Here is a 25,167-nt window from a genome sequence, read left to right as displayed (position 1 = left end):
ATATCGTAGTGGACATTATTTTTTTATCTTCCAACTCTTTCATAATTACAATTATAGTTAGCTTTCAACGAAATATTTATAGCGCATTCCACCAAACAGATGAATTTTAAAGTTAACAATATATATGTGGCTAAAATAGCCTTCTTTCTTACTGTTTAGAGCATAAAATTTTATCAAGGATTTTTTTTTCTTATGAGAAAGAGAGATTTTTCTTTCTTGTACTATAATATTGGGTAACATTTGATACTTTTAAATTTTAAAACCATTTAAAATGATTTATATAAAGACAAAATGGTCTTATATTATTCTAACGTCAGTTTTAATAGTGATTAGTTAGATTTAACCGATAATGTTATTTTTAAAGAGTTAAATGATTTCGGTAGCAATTATAATATTTTAAAAAAATTATGACAATTATGTAAAAATCCTTATTTCTTTTATATTTATTGTTTTGCAAGGTTTTTGTACATATTCTATAACCGGATCCAATAAAGTAAGGTGTCCTATATTGAACTTACCAGTAGACTATGATCCTCAGTTTTTTACATGTTTTTACCCCATTCCAAAGAGCCAGTTCATAATTTGCGTTCTGAAACAGTGTCGGAAAAGAGCACCATATAGAGGAGCATGCTGCTTTCGTTTACTTCCAACATTTTACAGCTTCAATCGTGCACTTGCTATCATTACAAGAGGAAAGACTAACTAAACAGCCTGAGCTACACCAGATGCACTGCACGGAGGTAATATCCATTATGAGAGGTACATCTTACAACAGGACAGATAAGATCTTCTTGAAAGGAAAAATGTCCTTTTTCCTTTCATTTCCTTGTATTCAAGTGCAGTGTATCTGAACAGAGGGCCCTTTGAGAGAGACAGGGGTTGAAAAGGAGTGGGAACATAAGGACAGGTTAATTCTGAGGAAAAACAAGTTATCCAGTAATCATGTGAAGTATTCAAATTTTTAGGGCAACCAACTAGGCTGCCCATTTTGACAGGGATAAGCAATTTCTCTACCTAGGAGTTGAGGTTTCTTCCCTCACTTTTATTCTTGACTCGGGAGCACAAACTCACATAAATTTTAATTTAAACTTACCCGGCTTTTAGCTCCTCTTTTATTTTAAAAGAAAGGGAGAAAAAAGAAAGATTCAAATTTTGTAGTATTTAAAAAATTATCCATGCGGAGATTTAAGAAAGATAAAAAAGATTTCTTTGTGTATAGTTAATAATTTCTCATCGTTGGAAAACACCTGAACTGAGATGAAGGCTTATCTTCTATTATTGTAAGTACTATTCTTTTTTAGGAGAGTACTGCCAGTTACATTTCCTTCTATTCCTGTACTGTTTCTAATTTTTTAATTCATTTATACTTCTCTACTTACTATTAGGTTAGAACTTGGAACTCAGATTCGATGTTATATACTTATTAGTACAGGATATTAGATTTTTTTCTTTTAAAAAAATATTAGGTGTAATATGATATTTGAAAAAAAAATATTTATATAAAGCGAGTTTTCTGGATTGAGAAATTTTATTAGTTGTCATAATGCTTGCTTACAATGTACAAGTTAAGTTTCAAACTATTTTCTTAGAAGATTGGCGTATTTAAATCCTGAGAGTTCTTAGATGTTTACTTAGATTATTTAGCACCTCAAATATTACCTGCTGCACTGTTTGGTATCATCAAGATTATCTCTCTTGTCGGAGCCATTTTGCATTAGATACTTCATAAATGCTTCCACCTCAGTAACTCTTTCCTCCGCGCGTTGTGTAAACTAGGGTGTGTTGCTCTTTTGGCCCAACGTTCTTGCTACTAAACTCGAGAAGTTAAGCAGACGAAGGAAAGGAAAATTGGTGGGGGTCAAGAAAGTGAGTGGAAATACTTTATGATTAGCTGGCTGCTTATTATTGTCTCTAGTTTTATGAGCGTTTATCCATCCTACTACTAGAGTTCTTAACGAATGTGCTGACTGCTGCTATTTATTGTGCAGACTAAGGCAGGGGATGCTGTCAAATCTGGGAAGAAGAAGATAATGGAGTCCTTCATTGCCTGCCTTTATTCTACTGCTTTCTGTGGTTAGTTGGGCTAATGAAAGCGTACGACGAAACTTTGAGGTGATCTATTTAACATTTTCAGTTTGGTTTGAGAATCTAGTCTTAGAGTTTCATCATCTTGAGTAAATTATTTCAAATTTTCAGACTAAATGATTTTTGTATAACTGGTTGCTGTTGGTTTGCTAATATAGCTTCGATTATTGCTAAAAGAAAAAATTAATGTTTCTAGTACTTGTTTCTTGCACTAGCCATGCATATGCATATTCTTCCTCCGAGCTTGGCCAGTTTTTTATGTTCGAAAACTGACGCAACTATGGAGAAGGAAATCAGGAATAGATTAGATTTGTTGTAGTTGTAGTTGTAATAGTAAACTCAAAAATTTTATTTCTTTCCACGTCGTCATTACTTTATCGTCTGACGCATCGAATCAATCAGTATCAAAATTATAGAAAGAACGCATTCCGGTCCTTCACGAGAGCTCCTCTCCACGTGTAGAAAGTTGCTGCGGCCGCATGGTGCCTCAGTGTCCCGCTCAAATCCGGATCGCATGATCGATATCTCACGCGACTTATTCGGGTACACAACACCTGTTGCTCTGTGATGATCAAAAGCGGTGCATGATGTAGTATGTCGAGCTTGGAGTCCCCCTCCACCCGCATTCTACCATGTGTCTGGATGCGTGGCACGTCTTTAAAAAAAGAATTAAAGAAAGAGCTCCGGGCCTCTGGCTGTACCGCCAAAGCTCGTTTTAGCTCTCACCCACCCACTTAATTTTTTTTTTTAATATTTGACAGAGAGTTCGTAGACTAATTATAAATTACACATAGAGCTATATATTTTTTTTTTAAAGAAAGGACTATAAATGTGTAAATTAGAAAACATGTGTAATTTATCCTGAAGTTCTCAGCAAGATTTTTGAGTTCATAAGTATTTAAACCTGTTAGTACGCTTGCAAGTGGTAGTTCATTCCGCTCAGAAAGTTGATCCTGCTGACCCCACCGAAAGGATACATCCCCTCTGTCGCTCTCCTTGACGACACGTGTCCCATGGTGAAGTGGTACATCAATTACTCCCCTCCGGTCTCCTGCCGACGTCATCTCCCACGAGTCACTTCCTTATTGGCTCGGCTCTTCCTTCTCGACCTCCTTTTATTCCCCCCCACCCCCCCAACTCTCGCCTCCTTCCTCTCTCTCCCCTCTCCTCTCCTTTGCGATGGAGTGCGATCCAGAGTTAGGAATTGTCGAAGCCGAACACGTGGTGGAAGATGACGGCGCGGCATCCAGCTCTGGTCAGGTAGAGGTGGCGGAGGGGGCGGCGGAGAGGAGGAGGGCGAGGTGCTTGTGGCGGCGGGGCGGCGCTGCGATGATGACGTGGGGGTCGGCGACGGCGGTGGGCAGGCGGCGGGAGATGGAGGACGCCGTGGCGGTGGTGCCGGAGTTCATGTCGGCCACGTGCGAGGGGGTGGGCGGGTGCGCGGCGCCGGGATCAGGCGAGATCTCGCACGTGCGGTTCTTTGGAGTCTACGATGGCCATGGGGGCTCACAGGTATTGTACCTTCGTATAGCACACGTGGCTTCTTTCCAGTGGTTCGTTTTGTTGGGGGGCTTCACGTGTGAGTGCCTGAAGATGCTCCATCTTCTATTCACCCAATGGATTTGTGCCATTTGGCTTCGTAAGCCGTAATTTTTTATCTATACACTTTTCCCGCTATATATATATATATATATACATATATAATATTTTTGTTGAAATAGAAAAACTTGTCCTATTTTTGAAAAGTAAATGAACTAATTCGACAAACTATCGCGATCAAATAGCAGACCCAAAGTGTGTATTGAATATAATTAATTACGATTATATAACTCTTTTTCTTTAGAATTAGGGACAAGCCTTTGAATCCATGATTATTTAACTTTCGATATAAGTTTGGTAGGATGGTATTGACTCTGCTCGCGTACGACGAGGTGATGCATCATTAAAGTACTATTGTGAATACTAGTAGGCCTCATTTGGTGATAGATAAGAAATGGCCGTATCCTTTGTACTAGTGATATTTTATTCACGACTGACCTCTGGTAGTAAGAGTTCGTAAAAGAAGTTGTAACAACTACTTCCCGAAGTTCGTTTTTATTGTCGTGGAAAGTGTCACTGTTGAAAGAAACAGGTAAAAGGAGAAGTTGGAGAATTTTCAATAATTGGGTTTTATTGCTTGTACAACACTGGAGTTCAGGAATGATAAATTCTCTTTGACTAGGATTTATTGCCATTAGCAGAGAGGGTGTATTTCTTTTTGTTGTGCACTAATGATGAGGAATTATTTATTAATAGAACTCCTTAACGGTGAAAAAAAACTTCCCTTTTGATTTTCATAGGAAATTCTTTGGCAACATTCTTTCGCCGCATGTACATTATTGGAATAGCAAATTGCTGAAAAACACTAACTAAGAATGTTTATTTTTTTCTTTTCCTTCTGATTTACAAATTGGATAACATAGCTTTGTGGTGCCTTTTTGTTCAATTCAGGTGGCAAATTACTGTGCAAAGAGGATCCATGAAGTACTGGCAGAGGAATGGGCGCGAACAGATGATGAGCAGGGGTGGAAAAGGAGGTGGGAGGTGGCGTTTAATGATGGTTTTGATAAGGTCGATAATGAGGTCATAGCAGATGGCATAGCCCCTGATATCATAGGATCTACTGCTGTAGTTGTCGTTGTGTCTGGATGTCAAATCATTGCTGCTAATTGTGGTGACTCAAGAGCAGTACTTTGTCGTGGAAACCAAACAATACAGTTAACCGTCGATCACAAGGTCTAGCGATTATACATCTCGTTATCACTTGAGTAACATTCAAATTTCTTTTAGTGGGAAGCATATACAATAAATATTAGTAATCTGATCCTGTAGACAAATGCTGACAAATTGAGCATATTGGTGAATGAGGTTTTGCCTTCTCAAATTTTCTCTTGGAGTTGCTGAATTGAGTAATATGACTAGTTTGTAGGTCATGTCACGAAATATCGGGCTGGCAAAGTGTGTCATCTACATGACTATGTCTACTTACACTTACCTAATTCTGCTTTCAGCCATGTTCTAGCTACTTCATTGAAGTTATCACTTAGCATTTGTTATTAGAAATCATACCTCAGTTGGTTTAGAAATTGGTCTAGCATTATAGAAGGAGCAATAAGGTGTTATGTAGAACTTCAAGAGAGCTTCTACTTACTATCCACGTGAATATGTGCCAATCCTAATGACAGAGTGCTTATTCTTGAGCGATATGAGTTCCTTGACATATGCAATGATGGATCATTGAGATTTCCCCAAAAATAACTTCTCTCTTTATTATTAATGTAAACATGATTTCTATTTTGGCCTGCTCCCATCTGACTTCTAACAGTAGTTCTTACAGCCTGATAGAGAGGATGAGCTTGCAAGGATTGAAAGTGCCGGTGGAAGAGTCATGAACTGGAAAGGGCCAAGGGTGCTAGGGGTTCTTGCCATGTCTAGATCCATTGGTTTGTTCTCTCTTGCACCTAGTTTAGCATATTTACTATTTCCAGTGGTTATGCTGTATGGCCTATCTGCTCCATTTATGTATGTTTGGATTTCTTGTTGTAGTCACAACCTTCCTAATGTTTGCCACTTGGTCTTCAAATAAAGCAATCTGGGATCTCTCGTAAGAATACCTGTTGAAATATCTCCAATAGCGATTTGAAGGATCTTCTTTTTGCAGTTTGCTGCCTCTCATGATTGTGGAGTCTGTTAGCAACTGTATTTATATTGTCCCTTCTTTATGCATACCAACACAATTGTTTTGCTCAAAGAGCATAAAACTATTACCTGCAGAAAACTGGTTAATGCACTGTGGGTCTTCCGAAATTCTTGAACTCCCTATGACAATGATATAGTAAAATATATATTTTTCATTCTCTTTGATAATTTACAGTAATCTTCTTTTGACTTAAGGTGATCGATATATGAGACCTTGGATAATTCCAGTACCTGAAGTCACTTTTCTATCTCGAAATGAGGATGATGAGTGTCTGATAGTGGCCAGTGATGGACTTTGGGATGTGATTTCCAATGAAGAAATTGGGGATTTGGCTTGTCGTCTTTTAAGGCGACATCGCCGTAATGGCCTGGTGGAGGATGTGTTATTGTCAGCTCCTGCACAAGCAGTTGCGGATCATCTTGTGAGGATCGCTTACAGAAAAAACAGTTCAGACAATATCTCTGTGATTGTTGTAGATTTGAAGACTAAGAATAGGCGAAGGCCAAGGCATTGAAGGAAAGTTGTGTATGATATTTGGATCTATGGAAGTCACTAAGGAGATATTCCTGAAGGGGAAATTAATTTCACCTGAAATATTGTTGGTATGTGAGTCAGGTGCTTCAAACTATTGTCTGATGCTCCTACGAAGCATGTAGGCAAATTTATTTTTGTTGCTTGCTTGTCCGGAGGCACAGCCACAAGGGATGCTTAAATATTGCGGATAATGCTGCTCGCATCCTGAGACACACTTCAAGGGACCTGCAAATGTATGCTCGATCAGTGAAAACACCTCAATGATCTTTCCTTAATAGTGCCATGGCAAATTTCTAGAGCATGTCCCACAATTGATACACAGATAAACATCAGTGCTGGACATATTACCATGAGAGATTTTTGTTGCTGGTGAAATACTGGGTTGGTTTAAGAGGTATCAGAAGGTGCAAGTGACCGCTAAATTGAGGTTATCCTCTCCATTCTCCTATATCAATTTTCATAGCTTCTATTGAATGATTCATATAGTATTTGCCGTCTTCAGCTATTGAGGTTACATCTCACCAGTATCCAATTGGAATTTGTAGTGTTGTTGCTACCAGTATAAATATCAGATTTTTTTTCCAGATACTTCACCTATGAAAACCAACACCTGTGATACCAAAAACAACGATATCACAGAGTCAGAATTCTGTAGCATTTGAACAGCCTTTACCATCAAAATTTGATTATCTATCCATCAAATATATTTTTTCAGCATCTCTGCAACATGGTAGAAACTTGTAAGTCCAGCATGTAATCCTTCAAAGGACAAAATCACAAAAGGCAAAGGCAGTTATGCCCTGCAATTGTTATTACCGTTACTGTCTTTATTTTCTGATCAAGCGAAGCAACGTCGTCATTGTGTTGCTCAAATGTACATAGTCTCTATTTGGTAGTAAGATTTTTTCTTTCTTTCTTTTCTGTAAATGAAAATAGCTCTTCTGATCGAATCATAATCATGGAGATCCATCTTCTCTGACCCATCTGCACACTTAACCCAAGGCAGTCCGTAGACCATCCATCGAGAAGGGTTACAACTTACAAGCGTAATCCCAACGTGGCTCCATTCTTTGGCTACATGATTTGCTTCGAAGAGCAAGCCTGACAGAATATTACGTGCAGTGGTGTTGTTCACTCTGCTGGTATAGAGAATCTTGAATTCTTGATGCAGGAGAACATAGGAAAGACGAAGCTATCGACAGCGTTGACCACACTGAAACCAGTATGGGGGGGTATGATTGAGCACTGTTTCAGCTCTCTTGAGACATTAACAATGTTTAAATCACAATTTCACTCCCGAATTATGACCCAGCATCGTATTTAATTCAATCCGGAAGAATAGAAGTATAAATTTTGCATTTTAATTTATATGAAATGTAATTACCTACACAGAATTAGATAATTCTGAGGAGTAATTCTACTATTTATTTATTGCTTTATTTTTGTGTGCATTTGATTTTGGTCAAATAAAGGTCAAGAAGACTAATTACTATCCCCGCACTATCCTCTCAATCACATCCGTCGTTAATCGTCCACGTCAATTGCTTCAAAACCATTGAGCATCATATGATCATAATCTAAAATCTTCCTCTCCCTCGTCATTCGTTCGTCATCCTCTCAGAGCCCAATCGCGAACAAGAAACAAAGAAATAGAGGAGCGAGAGAGAGAGAGAGAGAGAGAGAGAGAGAGAGAGAGAGAGAGAGAGAAGAGAGAGAGAAGACTTCGTCGGCGATGAGTCGTTCTCTTCTCTCCCACTTCCTCACGCTTTCCTGTAGCTCCCGCTCTTCTCGCCTGGGCAATTCAATCACGTCCGTAACGGAGATTTCCTTCACTTCCCACTGATACGATCCTTCCGATTCCGACACTTAACCCCGCTATTTTCCTCTTCTTTCGTTGGTAACAGCTGTCGCGGTCGCAACGCGAAAGCAACCCGAGGAGACATTCCTTCTCGCTTCCATCTCCGCCCCGTTACGCCGCACCGATGCAACTGTACCGTCTCTGTGTCGGAAGCGGAGAGCTCCGAAACTTCATCCGCTCCGGCGAAAAAGTAACCTTTGCGATGTTTTTAGTAGTCTTTATTTTGACGTAAAAAGCGAAGGGTAACCCGAAATTCCCTTCTTTTACTTGCACGCAATATGTTTGACTCCTTGTCTGAGTGACCTAAGGACCAATTTTGAGTTGAAAATTTACTTTTGCAATTGCATAAACTCTAAATAGTCAGAGGCAGATAATGTAACTATGCTATTACTTTCATCTATTTGTGCTCGGAACTTGTACACATTTGAATTGCTGCTTTATTTATGATAATCTTGTATTCAAACTTCTATCGTACAGGAAAAGGGTTGTTTCTGGTGTCCAACCAACAGGATCGGTACACCTTGGAAATTATCTTGGTGCCATTAAGAATTGGATTTCGCTTCAGGTTGTATTGCTTCCTTTAATCATAAAAATTCATATTTCACAATTTTTATATTCATTTTGAGTCTTTTGACCACTATGTGGAGTTGAATTATCCTTCATTGGGTCAAAGTGTCAAGGTCTCAGGTTAAAAAAGTTAGCACCTGTGCAGTCCTTGTACTCACATTGTAGAATTCATATGTTGACTTGCATTTTCCTATTCCTTGCAGAATATCTATGAAACGTTCTTCTTCATTGTAGACTTACATGCGGTAAGCTTCCTTACAGCTACAATGTTCATATAGGCATGTAGAGAAATATGAAGCCACAAATGCTGCCATGATTTGCACTAAGGGCAGCATGCATTTAGTCATATTGTTGCATACTTGCCTTCTACTTCTTTTGCCAAATGAATGTACTCTGATCTGTTTAACTAGAGCATATGCTTTTTTTTTTTTGTGCGTATACCACCTGTTAACTACATTGGACTATTGGAGTTGAGGACTGTTAGAGTTACTTATGAGTGTGATGCTTGGTCCTCATTTCTCCTTAATAGATAGGAGATTCAAGAACCTTGAAAAGTGCTTCTGTGGAACCTTTCATATATGAATATGCCACTCTAAAGGTGTGGCAGTTAACTCGGTAAAGGTCCAATTTACTTCTTATAATCTTGGAGTGATCATTCATGGGAAAGCAAAAAATGGTCAGTCAAATATAATAATTAGTTACACACTTTTGCTGCCTTTTTTTTTTTTTTGCATACATATTTTTTATTTATATCTTCAACTTTCTGATTTGACTATGTACAGATAACTTTACCATATGATGCCCCAGAGCTATCTAAAGCAACAAGAAGTACAGCTGCTATATATCTGGCATGTGGTGTGGACACTTCCAAGGTCCAAACTTGCAGCTTGTTTTTCCATTAAATCAGCATTTTCATTTGAATTTCTTTTTGTTTTTGAAATAAGAAGAGAAATACATCTCTTGGTTTTTCAGGCTTCTGTCTTTGTGCAATCTCATGTTCGTGCCCATGTGGAGCTGATGTGGCTACTTAGTTCTGCTACCCCTCTTGGTTGGCTGAACAAAATGATTCAGTTTAAAGAAAAATCACGCAAGGCGGTGCGTCATCGCTGTATGACAGCTTCTTCACCATCACCTTTTCTTTACCTTTCGTGCATATTGTATCTGTAGTAGCCTTCCTTCGTAGTTGTCAAATTATTCCATACTAAAATATTCTGACTTATATCATATCTGTATACTTTGTTTTGATGGTTCCTAATCTGGTTGAGTGATAGTGCATATCTGATTTCGATCCAGTGATGCTGTGCCTATTCAAGCCTTCTTTCTGGATTAGATTTCATTGGCCATACTGGAAATGAACACTTCACAGACACATAGGCCAGTGTTGTTAACTTATCTACAAGGCATTTCCCTGAAAGTGATAGTTCTGCTATTAAATCTGAAAGTTGTGCAGTATTGATCAAAGTTGTGAGAATTGTTGAATTCATGATTGAGGATAGCCCTTCAAAGTTCTGTTGTAGAACAAGGTTAGGAGACAATGTCAAACATGTGACCCCAAGCCATACCAGAACAGATTCCAGATGCTACCTTTTCGCCTTAAACTATGATCTTATGTTTTAGTTCAAGGTTTACATTTCGAGTATGAGATCATCCTGACACAGAATGTTTCTTCAATCCTTTCTCTGTTAGTTTGATCTTCATGATGCAGCAAGTACAATCACTAGGCCATTCTTTAGATTGGTATTCACATTTCTTTGCAGTATATGCATATAAGATGCGATCATGTGAATATTTTTCCTAGGCAATATGCATAGGCCTTACACTTCTTTTCTTTCATTTTATACTTTTCTTGGTTTTTCAGAACAGCATTTTGAGGCAGCGAACTTGTTAAATGTCAATACTAAGCATATATATCATAAACCTTCTATGTTTTCTTTTTTCGAAAAATTGTCAAATATGACCTTCATCTTGAGAAACTATCTTTTTAATTCTTGGATCCATAGGGTGATGAAAATGTTGGAGTAGCACTTCTTACTTATCCCGTTCTCATGGCTTCTGATATCCTTTTGTATCAGGTAAATCTGTGCATCACTTTATGTTTTTCTTCACCATGAAATCGAAACAAGAAGTGTTGCCAGTTCCTTTATTATAATTATAATTACAATAATAATTATTGTTATTATTATTTATTCTTTTACTACTATTACTACTACAATTATAAGTATAACTATCATCATCATCATCATCATCATCATCATTTCACATTTATGGATTATGTCAAGTCTAATGCACATTTTGGATATTGAGATCTTACTGTTGAATTGATAATCTCTATCCATATAGATAGATAATGCTCGCTCATGAATGCAGTCTGATTTGGTACCTGTTGGTGAGGACCAGAAACAACATCTGGAATTGACTCGCGAACTTGCTGAACGAGTAAATTATCTGTACGGTGGAAGGAAGTGGAAAAAAATGGGAGGGTAACAGGATTTATTTTGTTTCAACTTTCTGTCTATTCATTTGGTAGTTTAATTGCTCTATTTTAATCTCATAGCATATTCCTGTTTGCAGGAAAGGCGGTGCAATTTTTAAGGTGTGCCTTCCATATTTCACTTTCTAAGACCTATTTTATCTTTCCTCCTTTTAAGATCCAACCAAATCAGTTTGTTCTTACCAGTATTCATCTTCTCGTTAAGGTTCCAGAAGCCCTTATTCCACCTACAGGGGCTCGAGTGATGTCCTTGACTGATGGACTTTCTAAGGTACTTGAGGATATTCATTTTACGAATAGTTCGATTGCAAAATACTGTCATATTTGAGTGCATACTAATGAAATAATTAATCTGTCAATCTTTCTCATAATGCATTATGCATTATCCCATATAATCGGATGAAGCATTTAAACCCTTTTGCTCCTCCACTAAACTGTTGCATCCTGTATGCTTCGGTGTTCTACTGACTGTTTTTCTGGTTATGTTTGATAGATGTCGAAGTCTGCTCCTTCGGATCAGTCTCGAATCAACCTGCTTGACCCAAAAGATGTAAGAATATTCGTGCATGATGCACTCACATACATGTACCTTAGAATTTGGACAAAACCTGTGTTACAGTATGATTCAGAACTTTATGCTGCTTTGCTTTCTTGGTAGCTGGAAATACTCCATATTGCTTGCCAGTCCAATCAAGGGTCTCTCTCTCTCTCTTTCTCTCTCTCTCTCTCTGTTGGATATTGCAGCATTAAACTGTGCTGACAGACTGTGAATATTGTTATATCACGACCTCACCACACTTTAGATTTTAAAAGGTTTATTAGATGAACTTTTGGATCATTATTCTGTAGTTTGTTCTCTATTTGTATCTTTGGCAAATGTTAAATACAATGCAGAGGACCAATACTAGAAATGGATGGAATGCTATTGAAACTTGTGGAACCCGTGGTTCTCATTTCTGCTAATTGGTTGTGTCAAAAGATCATCTAAGCGTATATAGAAACATTATTAGCGAACCTTGCCTTGCTATCCCTGTGCCGTAATATTTTCGTTAATATTTTCCTGAATCTATATCTCATCTTTGCTATTGCTATTGTACTAACATTATTTGTTGTTTTCTAGGTAATTGTGAACAAGATTAAGCGATGCAAAACTGACTCATTTCCTGGGTTTGTAATCATGAATTTCTCCATCTCTTTTCCTTTCATTTCACTTTCTACTCTATTCATAGGAGCAGTTGACAATTTGCTTGTTTATAAATATCTGTTCATGTATGACTTTCCGATTCACATGTTCTATCATCCATTTGTTGGCCATGTGTTATGCTTACACAGTGTGTATATTCATCTTTCCTTAGCTCATGTCTGCATGCTAGCAATACTTGATGGACCATACCCATACTACAGCAATATATCTTCTGTTGCTTGCAGGCATGGAAGTTTAAATTTTAGTTAGTTCCAGCATGTCATACAAAAAGTAAGATACTATTGGGGGTTGCCACAAAATGGATTACATAAAGTAATTCTGGTAAATCAATGAGAGATGATATTATTGGCCTAAGAATGCAGAGGAACTGTCACTACAGTGAGCTCACAAGCTGAATGGTGGGAAAAGTTGATGGCATTTAAATCTGGAAGCATTTGTCAGAAAATATTGTTATAGATATTGAATACCCTTATTAGTTTTTCTGGTATTTTTAACTTGTATTTGTAGCTGCTTCAAGATAGTTTTCTTTCTTCTATATCAAAGATAAGCCCTTTTTCTGTTCTTGGACTTCACAACTTGCAGCTTGGAGTTCGACAACCCAGAGAGGCCTGAATGCAACAACCTTCTTTCAGTATACCAGCTTATAACTGGAAGGACAAAGGAGGTAATGGTTTGAATGCAATTATCTAGATGGGTTCATGCCTAGTTCAGGCCATGATGCTTACCTAATTATGATCCTTCATTTATTACTGTTGTACATTTATGCTGTGTGCTATTTTACTAGTTTGAACTGGCTTCTTGATCCATGGCCCATCATCTTCTTTTTTGTTGTTTACATTACCTATTCATTTAATTAGCTCCTCATGCACTATTTATCCCAGGAAGTTGCTCTGGAATGCCAAGATATGAACTGGGGGACATTCAAATCAAACCTTACAGATGCTTTAATCGATCATTTGCATCCGATTCAGGTTAAATACAATTTTGAGATCATCTGGGTTTGTGTTTATATGAGATCTTACTCGTATACTTTCTGATGGCATTGTGCTAATGATAACTGTTCAAATACATTGAGTTTCTTCATTGGTGTAGTTTTTGAAGTTCATTTTTCATGTTCTTTAACTGCTTATTAGATTCCTTTTCAAAATAAGAACTCGTGCGTCTCTTTTAGGTTCGGTATGAGGAGATCACCTCTGATCCTGTCTACTTGGATAACATTCTTGCCGACGGTGCAAGAAAAGCAGCTGATATTGCTGATGCCACACTCAGTAATGTTTACCAAGCAATGGGTTTCTTGCGGAGATAGTGTAGTTCGTGGTTGAAGTGATTTGTCACTACCAAAAGCAAGTCAAAACCCTTTAGTTTATCCATCCCGAGACAGCAAGTTTTAAGCCACCTTTTTTGCAATTTTCTTTTCTTATCGAATGTTATAGCCCCTTGGAAATTCCAAACGGTTATTTGAAGTGGGGCACCATTGATATATTTGATCGAAAGTACTTGTCTTCTGTTACAACTCTTCTTTTGTCTTCTATTTTTTCATGATTAGTTTCTTTACCATCCAAGGTTTAATTGTTAGAATTGTGAAATAATATTATAGTACTCTGAGATTAATGGTTGTTTCTTTTATATTTCAGTGAGAATACTGGTTTACGAGGTGCATCTGCTTATTGATGATTACAGAAAGGTCCCCTTTGCGAATTGTTTGATTGCTAGTAGATGGGATAAGAAATCTGTTAAATGAGTTGCATGTGAAAACTTGATGGAGGTTAAGAATCTCATCTTTGTATCTAGAGTCTTGTCTTTTGTCTAGCACATATTTAACCTTTGAGCTCTTGAATAATTAAAATAAAAAAAAACAAAGAAGCAATTTACATTTAAGTGCGCAGAATCTGAAATAATCACCTCCAAAAAAAAAACTCATCTCATTTCAATCTATATTACGAGATCAGCTTGATATGCGTGTACATGTGGAAGGTAAGACAGTTATGAGAAGAGCCTCTCTAAATACTTCTAGGGATTGCTTTCACTTCATCTTCCTCAATAATGCAGACTTCTTGAAGCAATTGATGCCCTGTGTGTTTGTATGTGTGGAAGTGGGGGTTACAAGTATAACAAAATAATTTGTTAGAAATGTATCAAAAAATGGTATGAATATCAAACCATGTTTGCCGACATCTAACAGCCTCTCGACGGACAGCCCTTTTCTTATCATCAAGAGCCTTGGTTACAGCTCGTAGGACCTGCAAGCAGATTTAATATACATTTTATATTCAATTTTGGAGAGATCCTCCAGGAAATGACACACAAAATTTAAGGAAAAAACAACAATGTACTAGAACTAGATGAATTGAACCTCTACAACAAGAATATCCGAACTGACCTGTGGTCGCATGGGATAAATTCTTGAATGAGGAAGACCTGACATGGCTATAAGACATTGAATTGCTGTTTCCCGAACAAGCTAGAAACAAAAGAGAACAATCCAGAAAATCAGCAAAATCTTGGATTAAGGTTAAGTTACCCAAGAAATGAGTCAGAAAGGAAATATTGGTAGTTCGCAACAGAATAAATTGGTGATCAACATATTTTGACACAGCCTGCTTATATCAGATACTGTCATCTACACCATAGGAATTAGGAAGATCAGGAAATAGAGGTTTCCAATCTCATTTTCAAAACAATAGTTCCTCTCTCAAAGTTGCAGCAATGAAGGAAAAAAATAAGCATGTAAAATTCAAATCAGACCGTGTTGAATGGGCAAGTATTACTAGCAATGGATATAACACCCGCTGAAAAGACGCTAAATAGTATTTCTGTTGCTTTTGAAAGCAAAAGACAAATAGTAAAAGACCAATAGTATAGCGCTAGTAACAGTGATAGTAACAAATTAGTTTCTAAAGAGAAGAATTTACCATCATATGAGGGTAAGAAACAAGTTGTGTAAGGAGTCTAATGATGATATGAATGTTCTCTATGATGGATTCTTTTCCTGCATTCACATGCAAAAACACAGCTTAATAATCTAAATAATATAATACTGTCTAATGTTTAGAAGATCTCACCATTGACATCCATTAGGATTCCAGATAAGACAAGAAGTAGGCTATACATCAGATCTTTATTCCAAGCATCCAGACTAAGTACAGCTAAGCTATCTATCAGTGTAGGTATGATCTGCAAAAGAAAAACCAACAGGGCACAAACTTTACTTTCAAGCAAACTCACTTTCAAACAAAATCAGCAGGAAGAAACAGTAAGGATATGCAAGATCTTAAAAGCTGCGTGCATGCAAGCTTGCCAGCACGGTATGTATCAAGCAGGATGGTGCTGTACTGACACAGAAATATTGGCACGGCATGGTGTCCCATATATAAGACCAGTAATGTCATGCTTCTGTATCATGTATGTTATATATGTAGCATTGCTATATAGAACAAACCTTATGGGCTTCAGCAACAACAGCAGCTAGTGGAGCATCAGAAATAACATGCCCGAAAGCTCGATACAGTACCATTCTGTAACTGAATGACAGTTGAAAGTCAGTTCTAGGGCCTTGTCACAACAAGGATTTATGACATTAATAACCAATGAGACCTTAAATTACAGTCAACTTTTTTTCAATAAAGCACCAAATATGGAGAGATGAAAGAAATGCGAAGAAAAATAACATAGCCAAAATCGAGATAGAACACAGAAATTTTGAGAATGCTAATACATACTTTGTGCTCAATGTAATAGATTCTTTGATTGAAGACAGAAGCACAGGCATCAAGCTTGAGAAGAAACGCTGCTTATAAAGTGGCTTTACTGTGGCATGGAACTTTTTATTCAAGCAAACTTCTGAATCACTCATAATTACATTGAAGGCATCAGCTGCAGCTTTTGCAAGAAGAAAGCATGTATCCAGTTCATCACAATTTCCAGATTCTTTTAGATGTGAAGGCATGACCTCAATATTTTGACTTGAAATTAAGCATTTTAGAAGGAACATAGTGATTTCCTTCAACTTTTCATGACCTCTCATAAGCAAACCTTTCCCAATCCATGCCAAACCACTCACGGCATTTATTTTGGAACAGGCATCATTCTTTAAGAGATGCAAGCAACTTGTATCACCTTCGCTGTCATCAGAAGAGTTCAACTTCCTCAAATGGCTGCTGCCTAGTACACTTGAAAAGCACCTCTCAAGAACAACTTCAATTGCTTTATCCAAGGAATGCACACTTGAACATTCTGATATATTGATGTTAGTTGACCACTTGTTGACAATAGAAGCTAATGCTTGAGCTGGTGGTACATGTCCCTCAAGGAGGAAGCCCATAAAAAGGTTCACTAATACATTAACATCTGGCAGAAGTGTTTGTGGATGAAGTGCTATCACTACTGATGAAAAGAGATATACAAACCATTCATTTCGAAGGAAATCTGGAGGAAGCTCTACCCCTTCTATCTTAGAGAAAGGACGAGGCAGTGATTCGACTAGAAGAGAAGTACTTGACGATACAATACTATAAGCTCTCTTTACAATTAAGGACTGATGTTCTTCAGTACAGCCCGCAACTAAAAGCTTCATTGTCCTCATTAGTGAATCAAGAAAACCCTGTACAACAGAGCATGTAAAATATTCTTCACAATAGCAGCCATCCAGATATTGAAGCAGACTTCTAAAATCCAACTACATAATTATAGATTTTACAAAAAAAATTTGCCTATTCGCATACAGCTCAGTTGTCCGAAACTTTTAAAGCTTTAGAACACCAAAGCAATCTAGAAATACAATGCAACATTTAAGTCAGTAGCTTTGAGACCACAATGGAGTAACAGAGGAAACAAAAGTGCAATGATAACAACTGTTACCTGATCTTTTAATTTTTCATTTGGAACTCTTAAATTTTCCATTTCATTCCAGATACAGATAGCAAATCTTGTTGCAATTTCATTGAAGATTCCGTGAGTGTATAACCTGATTGTCGGAGACAGGTTATATCAAAAATAGCAACAAGAACATTGAATAAAATGAAACAAATTAGAGTCACTTTAAAATTTGATGGAAACTGATAATTAGTGTAAGTCAGCTAGAAAAAAGCAGTATTAGATTTATCAAGCTATCTGTCTAACAAAAATTGCATTTACTTCGAGTTAGATATTATTATCTTACTTATGCCCTTTTATTTTAATATTCATTGGAACATAGTTTGGGAAATGCAAAATCAGCTTTTTTTGTGGAAATCTTCATACAACAATTTGATGTCCATTGCATCCATGACTAAGAAGTTGTCTTGCATCCACCACTCCTCCAAAACAATGTAATCATACGACTAAGAAAATTTTTACTCCAGCAATTTTAAGACAGTACTGGGAACTGGACATAAATGTGATCATACCATGGAAGCACTTGACTTGAGTAGCATGTGAGCAGAGCAACTACAATCTCCACAAGTTCCATTCTTCCATCAATCTGAATGGGAAAAGATGATTGATTCCATCCACCATGTTATGCAGTATAACAAAATTGGAAGGTTACAAGCAATAAGAAGTTAATTAAACTCAAGAACATACACAGGCTCTGGAAATATTGAAAATTATAGCTTCCTCAAGTGCTCGAACTACTCTTGACATATGATCCAGCCCAACAGCACCAATTTCACAAATTGCATCAAGCTTTAGGGTAAGGGGCATGGTAGGATTATCAAGTTGAAGCAAAGATATGATACTTCCAACAACAGTTCTGCTGTAAATTATTCCTTTCTCAAAATCGTGAAACTTGTCAACAGATAAACCAATCTCAACTAATGCTTTCAATGACAATTTCCACAGGTATGCATCTTCATATTTGCAAGTGATGACTGACATGAATATTGATAGAATATCTCGATAAACATCCTCAGATATAGGTAAGTAGTGCCCTGGAAATGTTGCAAGCACCTGCAAACCCCTTACTGCAAACAATAGATAAAAAAAAATGATTCATCAGATTATTGAGAACATCACTGCTAAAATGTAGGATAATATAGAGACCATCAATTTGAACTAAGATGAAAATACAATCAAGGCCACCTTTTACTTTCTTTTCTACATGACAATTATGAACAATAAGACATGTGATTGTCTACATTCTATCTAAAAAAAATCACACAGAGCCATGTTATGAAGATAATACACAAATCCTCAGTACACAGCTGTGCATAAATAGCCACATAAGTTACAATTCCTGCCCGCTACAATTTTCAATGTTAAGAAAGAGATGGATCCTTAGACCATCATCAAATGCCCTCCTTTCTACATAGGCAATTATATGCTCGATCCATCATGAGACTCAACAAAAGCTTTGTATCATCTCCTCATTTTCACCTCAGACAATGATTAAGCAATGGAATGAGAACAGAAAAGAGACTAGCAACAAGAATTTCAAAAGCATATTTCTTTAATGTAGATGAAGGATGCAGATGTCAGTTTCTACTTTCATTGTAGAAAATAGAAGGCAAACAAGTATTTTGAACTTGTACATTTCTTCATAAAATTGCTTGAGAAAGAATGTTGTGGAAAAGAATACAGTTGAAGCACCATGGAATGCCAGCATTCCAACAGGGCACAATATACTTAAAATAAGGCTACATTAGATAAATAATAGTGAAAGAAAAAAACAAGATGGATAAGAGCTGTGTAAACAAATACCATCTTATGTAAGCTGATCATCATTGATTGATGAAATTTAGCTTCCAAGAATACTACAATATGTGTTACTAGTCGAACATGATTAATATTAGCAGTGAAATTTTGGTTCCAAATGTTAAAATCTAATGCAGAAGAAATGTTAAAGATAGTAAACTTTACCACCACATAGGACATGTTCTTGTCCGATCCTGTTATTCACAGTTTTGGAGCTTGCATCTAGGAGTGCTCGAAAAAAATGGCTTAAAGGGTCAGAAATTTTTTTCAGGACATGCCACCAAGTTTCTTGCACTGGACTAACTTTGGAGACCTCTCGAGAAGCCAAAGTCAATTCTTTACATGACGAAAGTATTTCAACACATAGATAAAGAGCTCCAATATTCATTCCAGTGGTGCTGTCTATAGATACAATAGAAGACGTACTGCTTGCAGGAATTCCCAAGATATCCATCAAATGAGGAAAATACTTTTGAAACACTCTATTGCAGAAATAAGTGGAGCTCTTCAGCAGCACAGAAAAGATGCTTCCAAGAGCATTTAAATGATTTTTACATTCTTCTGAAATATCTATGGAGCTCATTACAACTTGAAATTTGCTTGCAATATCCACATCATCCAAAATCAAATTTAAGAGAAGATCTTTATCTGGAGAAGTTAAATACAAAATGGCAGTTTGCAAGCAATTTAGAGCTTCTTTCCCAATTTGGTACTCCTCTGTTTCTATATCTTGAGCAAATTCTGAAGTCGACAAGAAACATCCTTGTGCTGAACTAAAAATTACATCTTTTAAATTTGACCAAATAGCTTTGGAATGTTTGGCCATTCTATCAGCTCCATAAGAGGGGATGCAATTATTAAGATATTTCAAAGAATCAAGCTGTAAAGACAAGTCATCAGAATAAATACAATCCTAGAAGCTCTCAGAGGAGATGTTTCACTAACTAAGTTCATCTTGTAAACAATTTGCATCATGATCTGATATTACAAACCTTTGCTAATGGAAGAGAGGAGGTAAGTTTGTCAAGAAGCAATGGGATGGCAAATGGCTCAAAATATGGAGTAGAACAGAAGGCAACCTGCAACATTTAGAAGCAGATAATGTTGCATATATGAAATGATCAGAAGACTTTTCGGCAAGCTCCAAGATTAGGACCATCTTGTAGCAAAATGAAGGAAAAAAGAACTGCAGATAAAATAGTACATCCAGAAAACAACAGCGTTTATAGAAGAATTGCAGATATAAAGAGGTATAGGCATATCAGATAGTAATTTCAAGTGTTTCTAAAGTCTAAGCTCACAAAATGTAATTACTTCTAGAGAACTATTCAGTCATTATTTTCTCATAGCCAAGCTGAACAGACTGATTAATTGCTTGTTTGTACTTTGTGCTATTTTTCTTGCACGTAAGAAGCACTAGTTGAGAGTTAATCTCCCCCATAAAAAAGGACGAGCCTCATGGTTTGAAATCACTATCCCATGCTTTGATAGCACCAGGAATTGGCCAAGTTTGCATAACTTCCAAATTAGTAAATCATTACGGAAGAACATTGCAACATCCAAGCAAGAGAAAAAGGGAACAAGACATACCATTAATGCCCTAGAAATGCCATCTCTAGAAACGCCTAGCTCATTGCCTCCACCCTGAAATCAAATAAAGATAAAGATCAAGAAGAAAACTATCATGTACCTAAATCCAAGAGCTAGTACCATTTTCCTTGTGTTTAGTGCTAACTGCTTAACTTAGATGAGCTAAAGTTTGGGCTTGCCTTGATGTTTAATCAAATTTAAATTGTGTTTGATCCAATTGAATGAAACTTGATTTTCTACCAGACAATTAAGATTTAAGACTATCATACCAAGAGGATCACGATCTCACATCAAGATCGAGTTTAGGTCATTTCAAAATTACACCTAATTCAGCCTAGACATGAAATTGAGCAAATAAAGTTTGCTTCTAAGTTCTAGCTTCTAGGATCAAGATCAGCTTCATGCCAAGCTTGATCAGACCTAGGCACATTAAAGATCAGAAGGTTTGCACTCCTAATGTATAGTTAATGAAAAAGTGAACAACTATATGGGAACAAGTGCACCATTCAAAAATGCTCAAGTGAAAATAGCAGTTAACCCAAAAAAAAAAAGTCGCCAGCTGAAGAACTGATATAGATAGTCATATAGGATGCCAAGATTATAGCACATATTATGGCAAGGTTTAAAAGGGCAGGGAATGTCGAGCCTTTTGCACCATTTTTAAATAGTAAAATCATGACTTCATATGGATGAAATCATAGGAACATTTTCATTTTGCACCCTAAATTGTTTATTGCAGTTTACACCCCATCTCCGCACTATTTGTAATGATCCCTGTATTTTCGATAACCATCAAAAATACCTTGAGCCACTCTTATATTTGCAATAAACACATAATATAGGGTGTCAGATGAAAAAAAAAATCCCAAAATTATAAGTCATCTTGATCAACTGCAAACAAATTATTATGTGTCAATATAGTAACAATATGGGTCACTATTGAACTTACATGAGTAAAATAGACAGGAAAATATTTACTCAAGATCTCAAAGACATCACCAGCAAAGTGCGCTACTGAATCAGATTGATCTTGAAGTAATCGCATTGCACTTTCCACCAGATGAAATGAAAGCATCAAGCATTGAGGATCTTTTTCTTCATCAATTGCTTCACATAATCCATAAACAAGGTTGTCACCCTGTTCGAAGAAATTTCATTATATGTAATAACAAGGAAAATGTGAAGAGTGGGCCAATCAAAAGATTGAATGTTGTAACTCTAAGTTAGAAGCAAAAGATGACATGTCACCAGCATCACAACAGCCTCAGGGTAGTAATCCAACAGGCAACGAAGTATTTCAAAAGATAGCTGAAAAATTGTAACCAAATATCAGACACGCATTACATTTACTAAAGAAACATATCTACTAAATAAGCTTCTCAAATGCCTCTATACTTCAGGAAGATTCTTGAGGTTAACCTTGCGATCGTTTGCTGCCAGGGACTGCACTTGAACATTTGTGAGGAAAGATTCAGCAAGTTTTCTTGCATCATTGATTGAAATGTTACATGTGCTGATTTTCCTTTGCAACAAAGCCAAGCAACCGACTAGTGCTCCATGTAAAGCTTGCCAATCTGACTGGTATCATCAAATGTGGTGTGACTTAACATATTCATAAAATTTATATGCCCGGGCATAAAAGAACTAGAGTAATACAGCTCAGAAAGGCACAAGAAGTATGAGGACAACTTGCAAGATGACATGGATATACTTAGAATATGTTGCATTTGATAATTAAAGATTTAACTTGTTTTGCAATTTAACAGGCAGCATGCTTTAAAAGAAATTATCCTTTGTCATAAATTGCTAAGTTGGACCAATAAGTTGTGACACACACTGGGTGATTGAACAAGGGAAAGTAGTTTACAAGTACGATACACTTGCTGATTGAATAGAAAAACAGGGAATGCATAAATTCAGCAAGCATATGTTTCAAATCCATCAGTATTGCTTGAGGACAAACGGAAATAGATCTAACTAATTGATAAGGTTGGCTGATTAGAGGAACAACCAGTTCTCAACCAGAAAATCTCAATATCAGGAATTGAAGTTCAAGAAACAGTGAAGCTACGAAACAAAATCCAATTTTCTGAGAGCAGTTCCCAACATAAAAACTTGACGACCCCTTTTATTAGTCTCTTCTCCACTTTTCTTATACTTCTCTCTACAGTCGGATGCATTAATCTTTTCTCCTCTCTCCTCTCATTAACCTCCCACAAACCAGGTGGGCTGTATTCTTCCTTCTCCTTTCTCCTCCTTAGCCCAGTGGATGTTCCCCTTCTCTTTTCAATCATCAGACAAATTTAGACTAGTTTGTCACCAATTATATTAATCATGTGACCAACAATTAGTAGCAACAAGGTCATCTCAATCTATATAATTATCAATCTTTCAACTTTCTTACTTAAACAAGAGAAGATGATATCACCAGATCACTAGCAAATTGCTCCTTATTTTGTGCTTCATATCCTAGTTTTCAGGATACATGTCCTCCAAATTTTTATCTAGAAGATAGGACATAAAAATCTTGAAATATTACTTTACTAATCACTCCTTTTGCTAGGTGAAATGATAATTGTTTACATCATTCCTCAGGAGTATGTATTTTCCAGGCAACATTGTAATATCTAGTTTTCTAACTGGTTAAAAAGGAATAAACAAAGAAGTGTAACTGGCTGAGGAAAAATATAAAAAAGAGAAGGTTCATTATTTATAAAATTAGAAATTTATGAAATGACTTCATTAATAGTTAGGAAAAGGCAATGACGTAAAACACTGAAATATAATCAGACAGAAATATCAGATGCAAGATTCAAGACTTACCAGCCTTGATGTGAAGAAGTTTACCAAGCTATTTATGGTGGTGCTATCCAATGGCTTCAAAGTAATACTAGTAAGAACTTCTGCTAGAAGTAGGATGCCTGCAACAACAGTGAAACCATGTAATTCTCTTGGCAATAAACACACATGTCACTGACACTCTAAATCCTAAAATAATCAAATAATAAATTTATGCATTTACTAGTAATATAAATGACAAAAACATGCTTATAAACTAGAATATGGTCCTATTAGACTTGGTGGCTAAACGAAAAGCTAATTTTCAAAGCAAACAGAACATGTCCTGCAACACTGAATAAAAATGTGGTTGGCATTAAATACACACTATTATGTGAACTGTCCATTATTTTGTACCAAAACAATAAAATTATGCTTGCACTTTTAATTAAAAATAATGTTAAAAAGCTCATACATTGGATTAGACCAGTGCTCAGAGGACATCAACCCTGATTAAAGACCATCCCGGCCTAGATAGTTTTAGTACAGCAAAAAAGAATCAAGTATTGAGGACGTATGACGTTAGTGCGCATTTCCACTAATAATTTAGACATCGTCATGGATCAGATTAGCATCACACATACGTCAGAAAAACTAGTAGCACGACAAGATCAATGTTCAACAACGTGAATGCGTACCTCTTGAGCGAATGACATGGTCTGTGGTGGTTAGATACATCCCCATCTCTTTTACCTTAATAAACGAAAAAAAAAGGGGGGGGGGGGAACAAAGTGAATCTCTAAGACATATACGAACATAATTATGAGAAAATTTGTCCAGGTAACCCACCAATTCCAAAAGGGATAGCATGTCTTTCTTCACCAATATTGCAATCGCCTCAAGACTAGCCGCCTGTTAAAAATCAAGCTGAAAACCTTAACATCGCATTGAAACGCAAAAGAAAGAACAGCTGTGCTCGAAATTTCTACATAACGATAAAGAATTCGGTATACAACGATGAAAACCCTAGTTTCAGAATTGTCCCAAAAAAACAAAGAAAAAAATAATGAAAACTACTTTAAGAAGATCCAAGCAAAAGAAACCCTTATGCCGATCAGCATTTCAACAGGAAAAAGAAGACATAAAGAGAAAGGAGGAGGAGCGGCAGCAAAGAAGAGAACACGACATGCTCGTTCTTCGGGCGAGATGTGTCGACGAAGGCCTCGACGTGGGGGATCCAAGAGCTCGGATTCGCCATTAGAGCGTGGAGGACGAGGGGCGGGGGTTTAGGGTTTTAGGAGTTTCGGGGAAGAGAACAAACAAAGAGAGGCTTCTGGAGACCGATCACCGACCGAGCCGGGAAGAAACAGATGCCGCGAAAAGAACGAAGGATTATGTTTAAAATGGTAAGGATTGAGTTAGCTAGTCTAACCAGAGTTAAATAGTAATATAAAAGAGAATTCTGGTTATTATATCATCTAGTCAGTTATAAAAAAAAAAAGTAATTATTTTTGAAGTAGAAGTAGCCGTATATTAGACGCTAGAAAGTAAAATTTAATAAAATGTTATATTTTAATAAATTAATTAGCTTTATTTTTTAAAGAAAGGATTATCAAGACAAACAAGTAAAATTATATTTAATAGATATTGAT

At 36.7% G+C, this 25,167-nt stretch overlaps 3 protein-coding genes across 6 annotated transcripts; 2 read left to right on the top strand and 1 right to left on the bottom strand.

Annotated features, from left to right (window-relative positions):
- The first annotated feature begins 3,209 nt into the window (after positions 1–3,209).
- On the top strand, positions 3,210–6,944 carry LOC140770225 (protein phosphatase 2C 53-like). Of its 2 annotated transcripts, none has more exons than XM_073111332.1 (4): positions 3,210–3,597; positions 4,576–4,860; positions 5,453–5,567; positions 6,019–6,944. In XM_073111332.1, exons 1-4 carry the CDS (start codon positions 3,265–3,267, stop codon positions 6,336–6,338), a joined length of 1,053 nt encoding a protein of 350 aa, XP_072967433.1. In that variant the 5' UTR covers positions 3,210–3,264; the 3' UTR covers positions 6,339–6,944. The 2 variants fall into 2 exon arrangements, with proteins under 2 accessions (XP_072967433.1, XP_072967518.1); XM_073111417.1 differs by having other exon boundaries at positions 3,214–3,597; positions 5,462–5,567.
- Positions 6,945–7,950: 1,006 nt separating this feature from the next.
- LOC140770094 (tryptophan--tRNA ligase, chloroplastic/mitochondrial) lies at positions 7,951–14,114 on the top strand. Of its 2 annotated transcripts, XM_073111127.1 has the most exons (16): positions 7,951–8,043; positions 8,077–8,167; positions 8,263–8,406; positions 8,694–8,781; positions 8,987–9,028; positions 9,566–9,655; positions 9,756–9,878; positions 10,784–10,855; positions 11,151–11,263; positions 11,355–11,376; positions 11,480–11,545; positions 11,768–11,824; positions 12,395–12,441; positions 13,061–13,142; positions 13,360–13,449; positions 13,650–14,114. In XM_073111127.1, exons 2-16 carry the CDS (start codon positions 8,091–8,093, stop codon positions 13,782–13,784), a joined length of 1,248 nt encoding a protein of 415 aa, XP_072967228.1. In that variant the 5' UTR covers positions 7,951–8,043; positions 8,077–8,090; the 3' UTR covers positions 13,785–14,114. The 2 variants fall into 2 exon arrangements, with proteins under 2 accessions (XP_072967228.1, XP_072967312.1); XM_073111211.1 differs by lacking the exon at positions 7,951–8,043.
- A 140-nt stretch (positions 14,115–14,254) lies between these two features.
- LOC140769965 (MMS19 nucleotide excision repair protein homolog) lies at positions 14,255–24,912 on the bottom strand. 2 transcript variants are annotated; one of them, XM_073110928.1, is made up of 20 exons: positions 24,702–24,912; positions 24,365–24,427; positions 24,214–24,268; positions 23,561–23,658; positions 22,157–22,315; positions 21,986–22,045; positions 21,687–21,875; positions 20,738–20,791; positions 20,140–20,226; positions 19,313–20,027; positions 18,038–18,417; positions 17,863–17,936; positions 17,336–17,441; positions 16,198–17,078; positions 15,918–15,999; positions 15,541–15,652; positions 15,391–15,467; positions 14,859–14,939; positions 14,639–14,718; positions 14,255–14,549 (listed from the first exon to the last, which is right to left on the bottom strand). In XM_073110928.1, exons 1-20 carry the CDS (start codon positions 24,771–24,773, stop codon positions 14,516–14,518), a joined length of 3,459 nt encoding a protein of 1,152 aa, XP_072967029.1. In that variant the 5' UTR covers positions 24,774–24,912; the 3' UTR covers positions 14,255–14,515. The 2 variants fall into 2 exon arrangements, with proteins under 2 accessions (XP_072967029.1, XP_072967105.1); XM_073111004.1 differs by lacking the exons at positions 23,561–23,658; positions 24,214–24,268; positions 24,365–24,427; positions 24,702–24,912 and having other exon boundaries at positions 21,955–22,045; positions 22,157–22,184.
- Between the last annotated feature and the right edge of the window lie 255 nt (positions 24,913–25,167).

This window comes from Typha angustifolia, chromosome 1 (assembly GCF_048772165.1).
Source record: "Typha angustifolia cultivar Huaian chromosome 1, ASM4877216v1, whole genome shotgun sequence".
NCBI lineage: Eukaryota > Viridiplantae > Streptophyta > Magnoliopsida > Poales > Typhaceae > Typha > Typha angustifolia.
The sequence above is the reverse complement of the archived record's forward strand: the minus strand, read 5'-3'. Positions and strand labels throughout refer to the sequence as shown.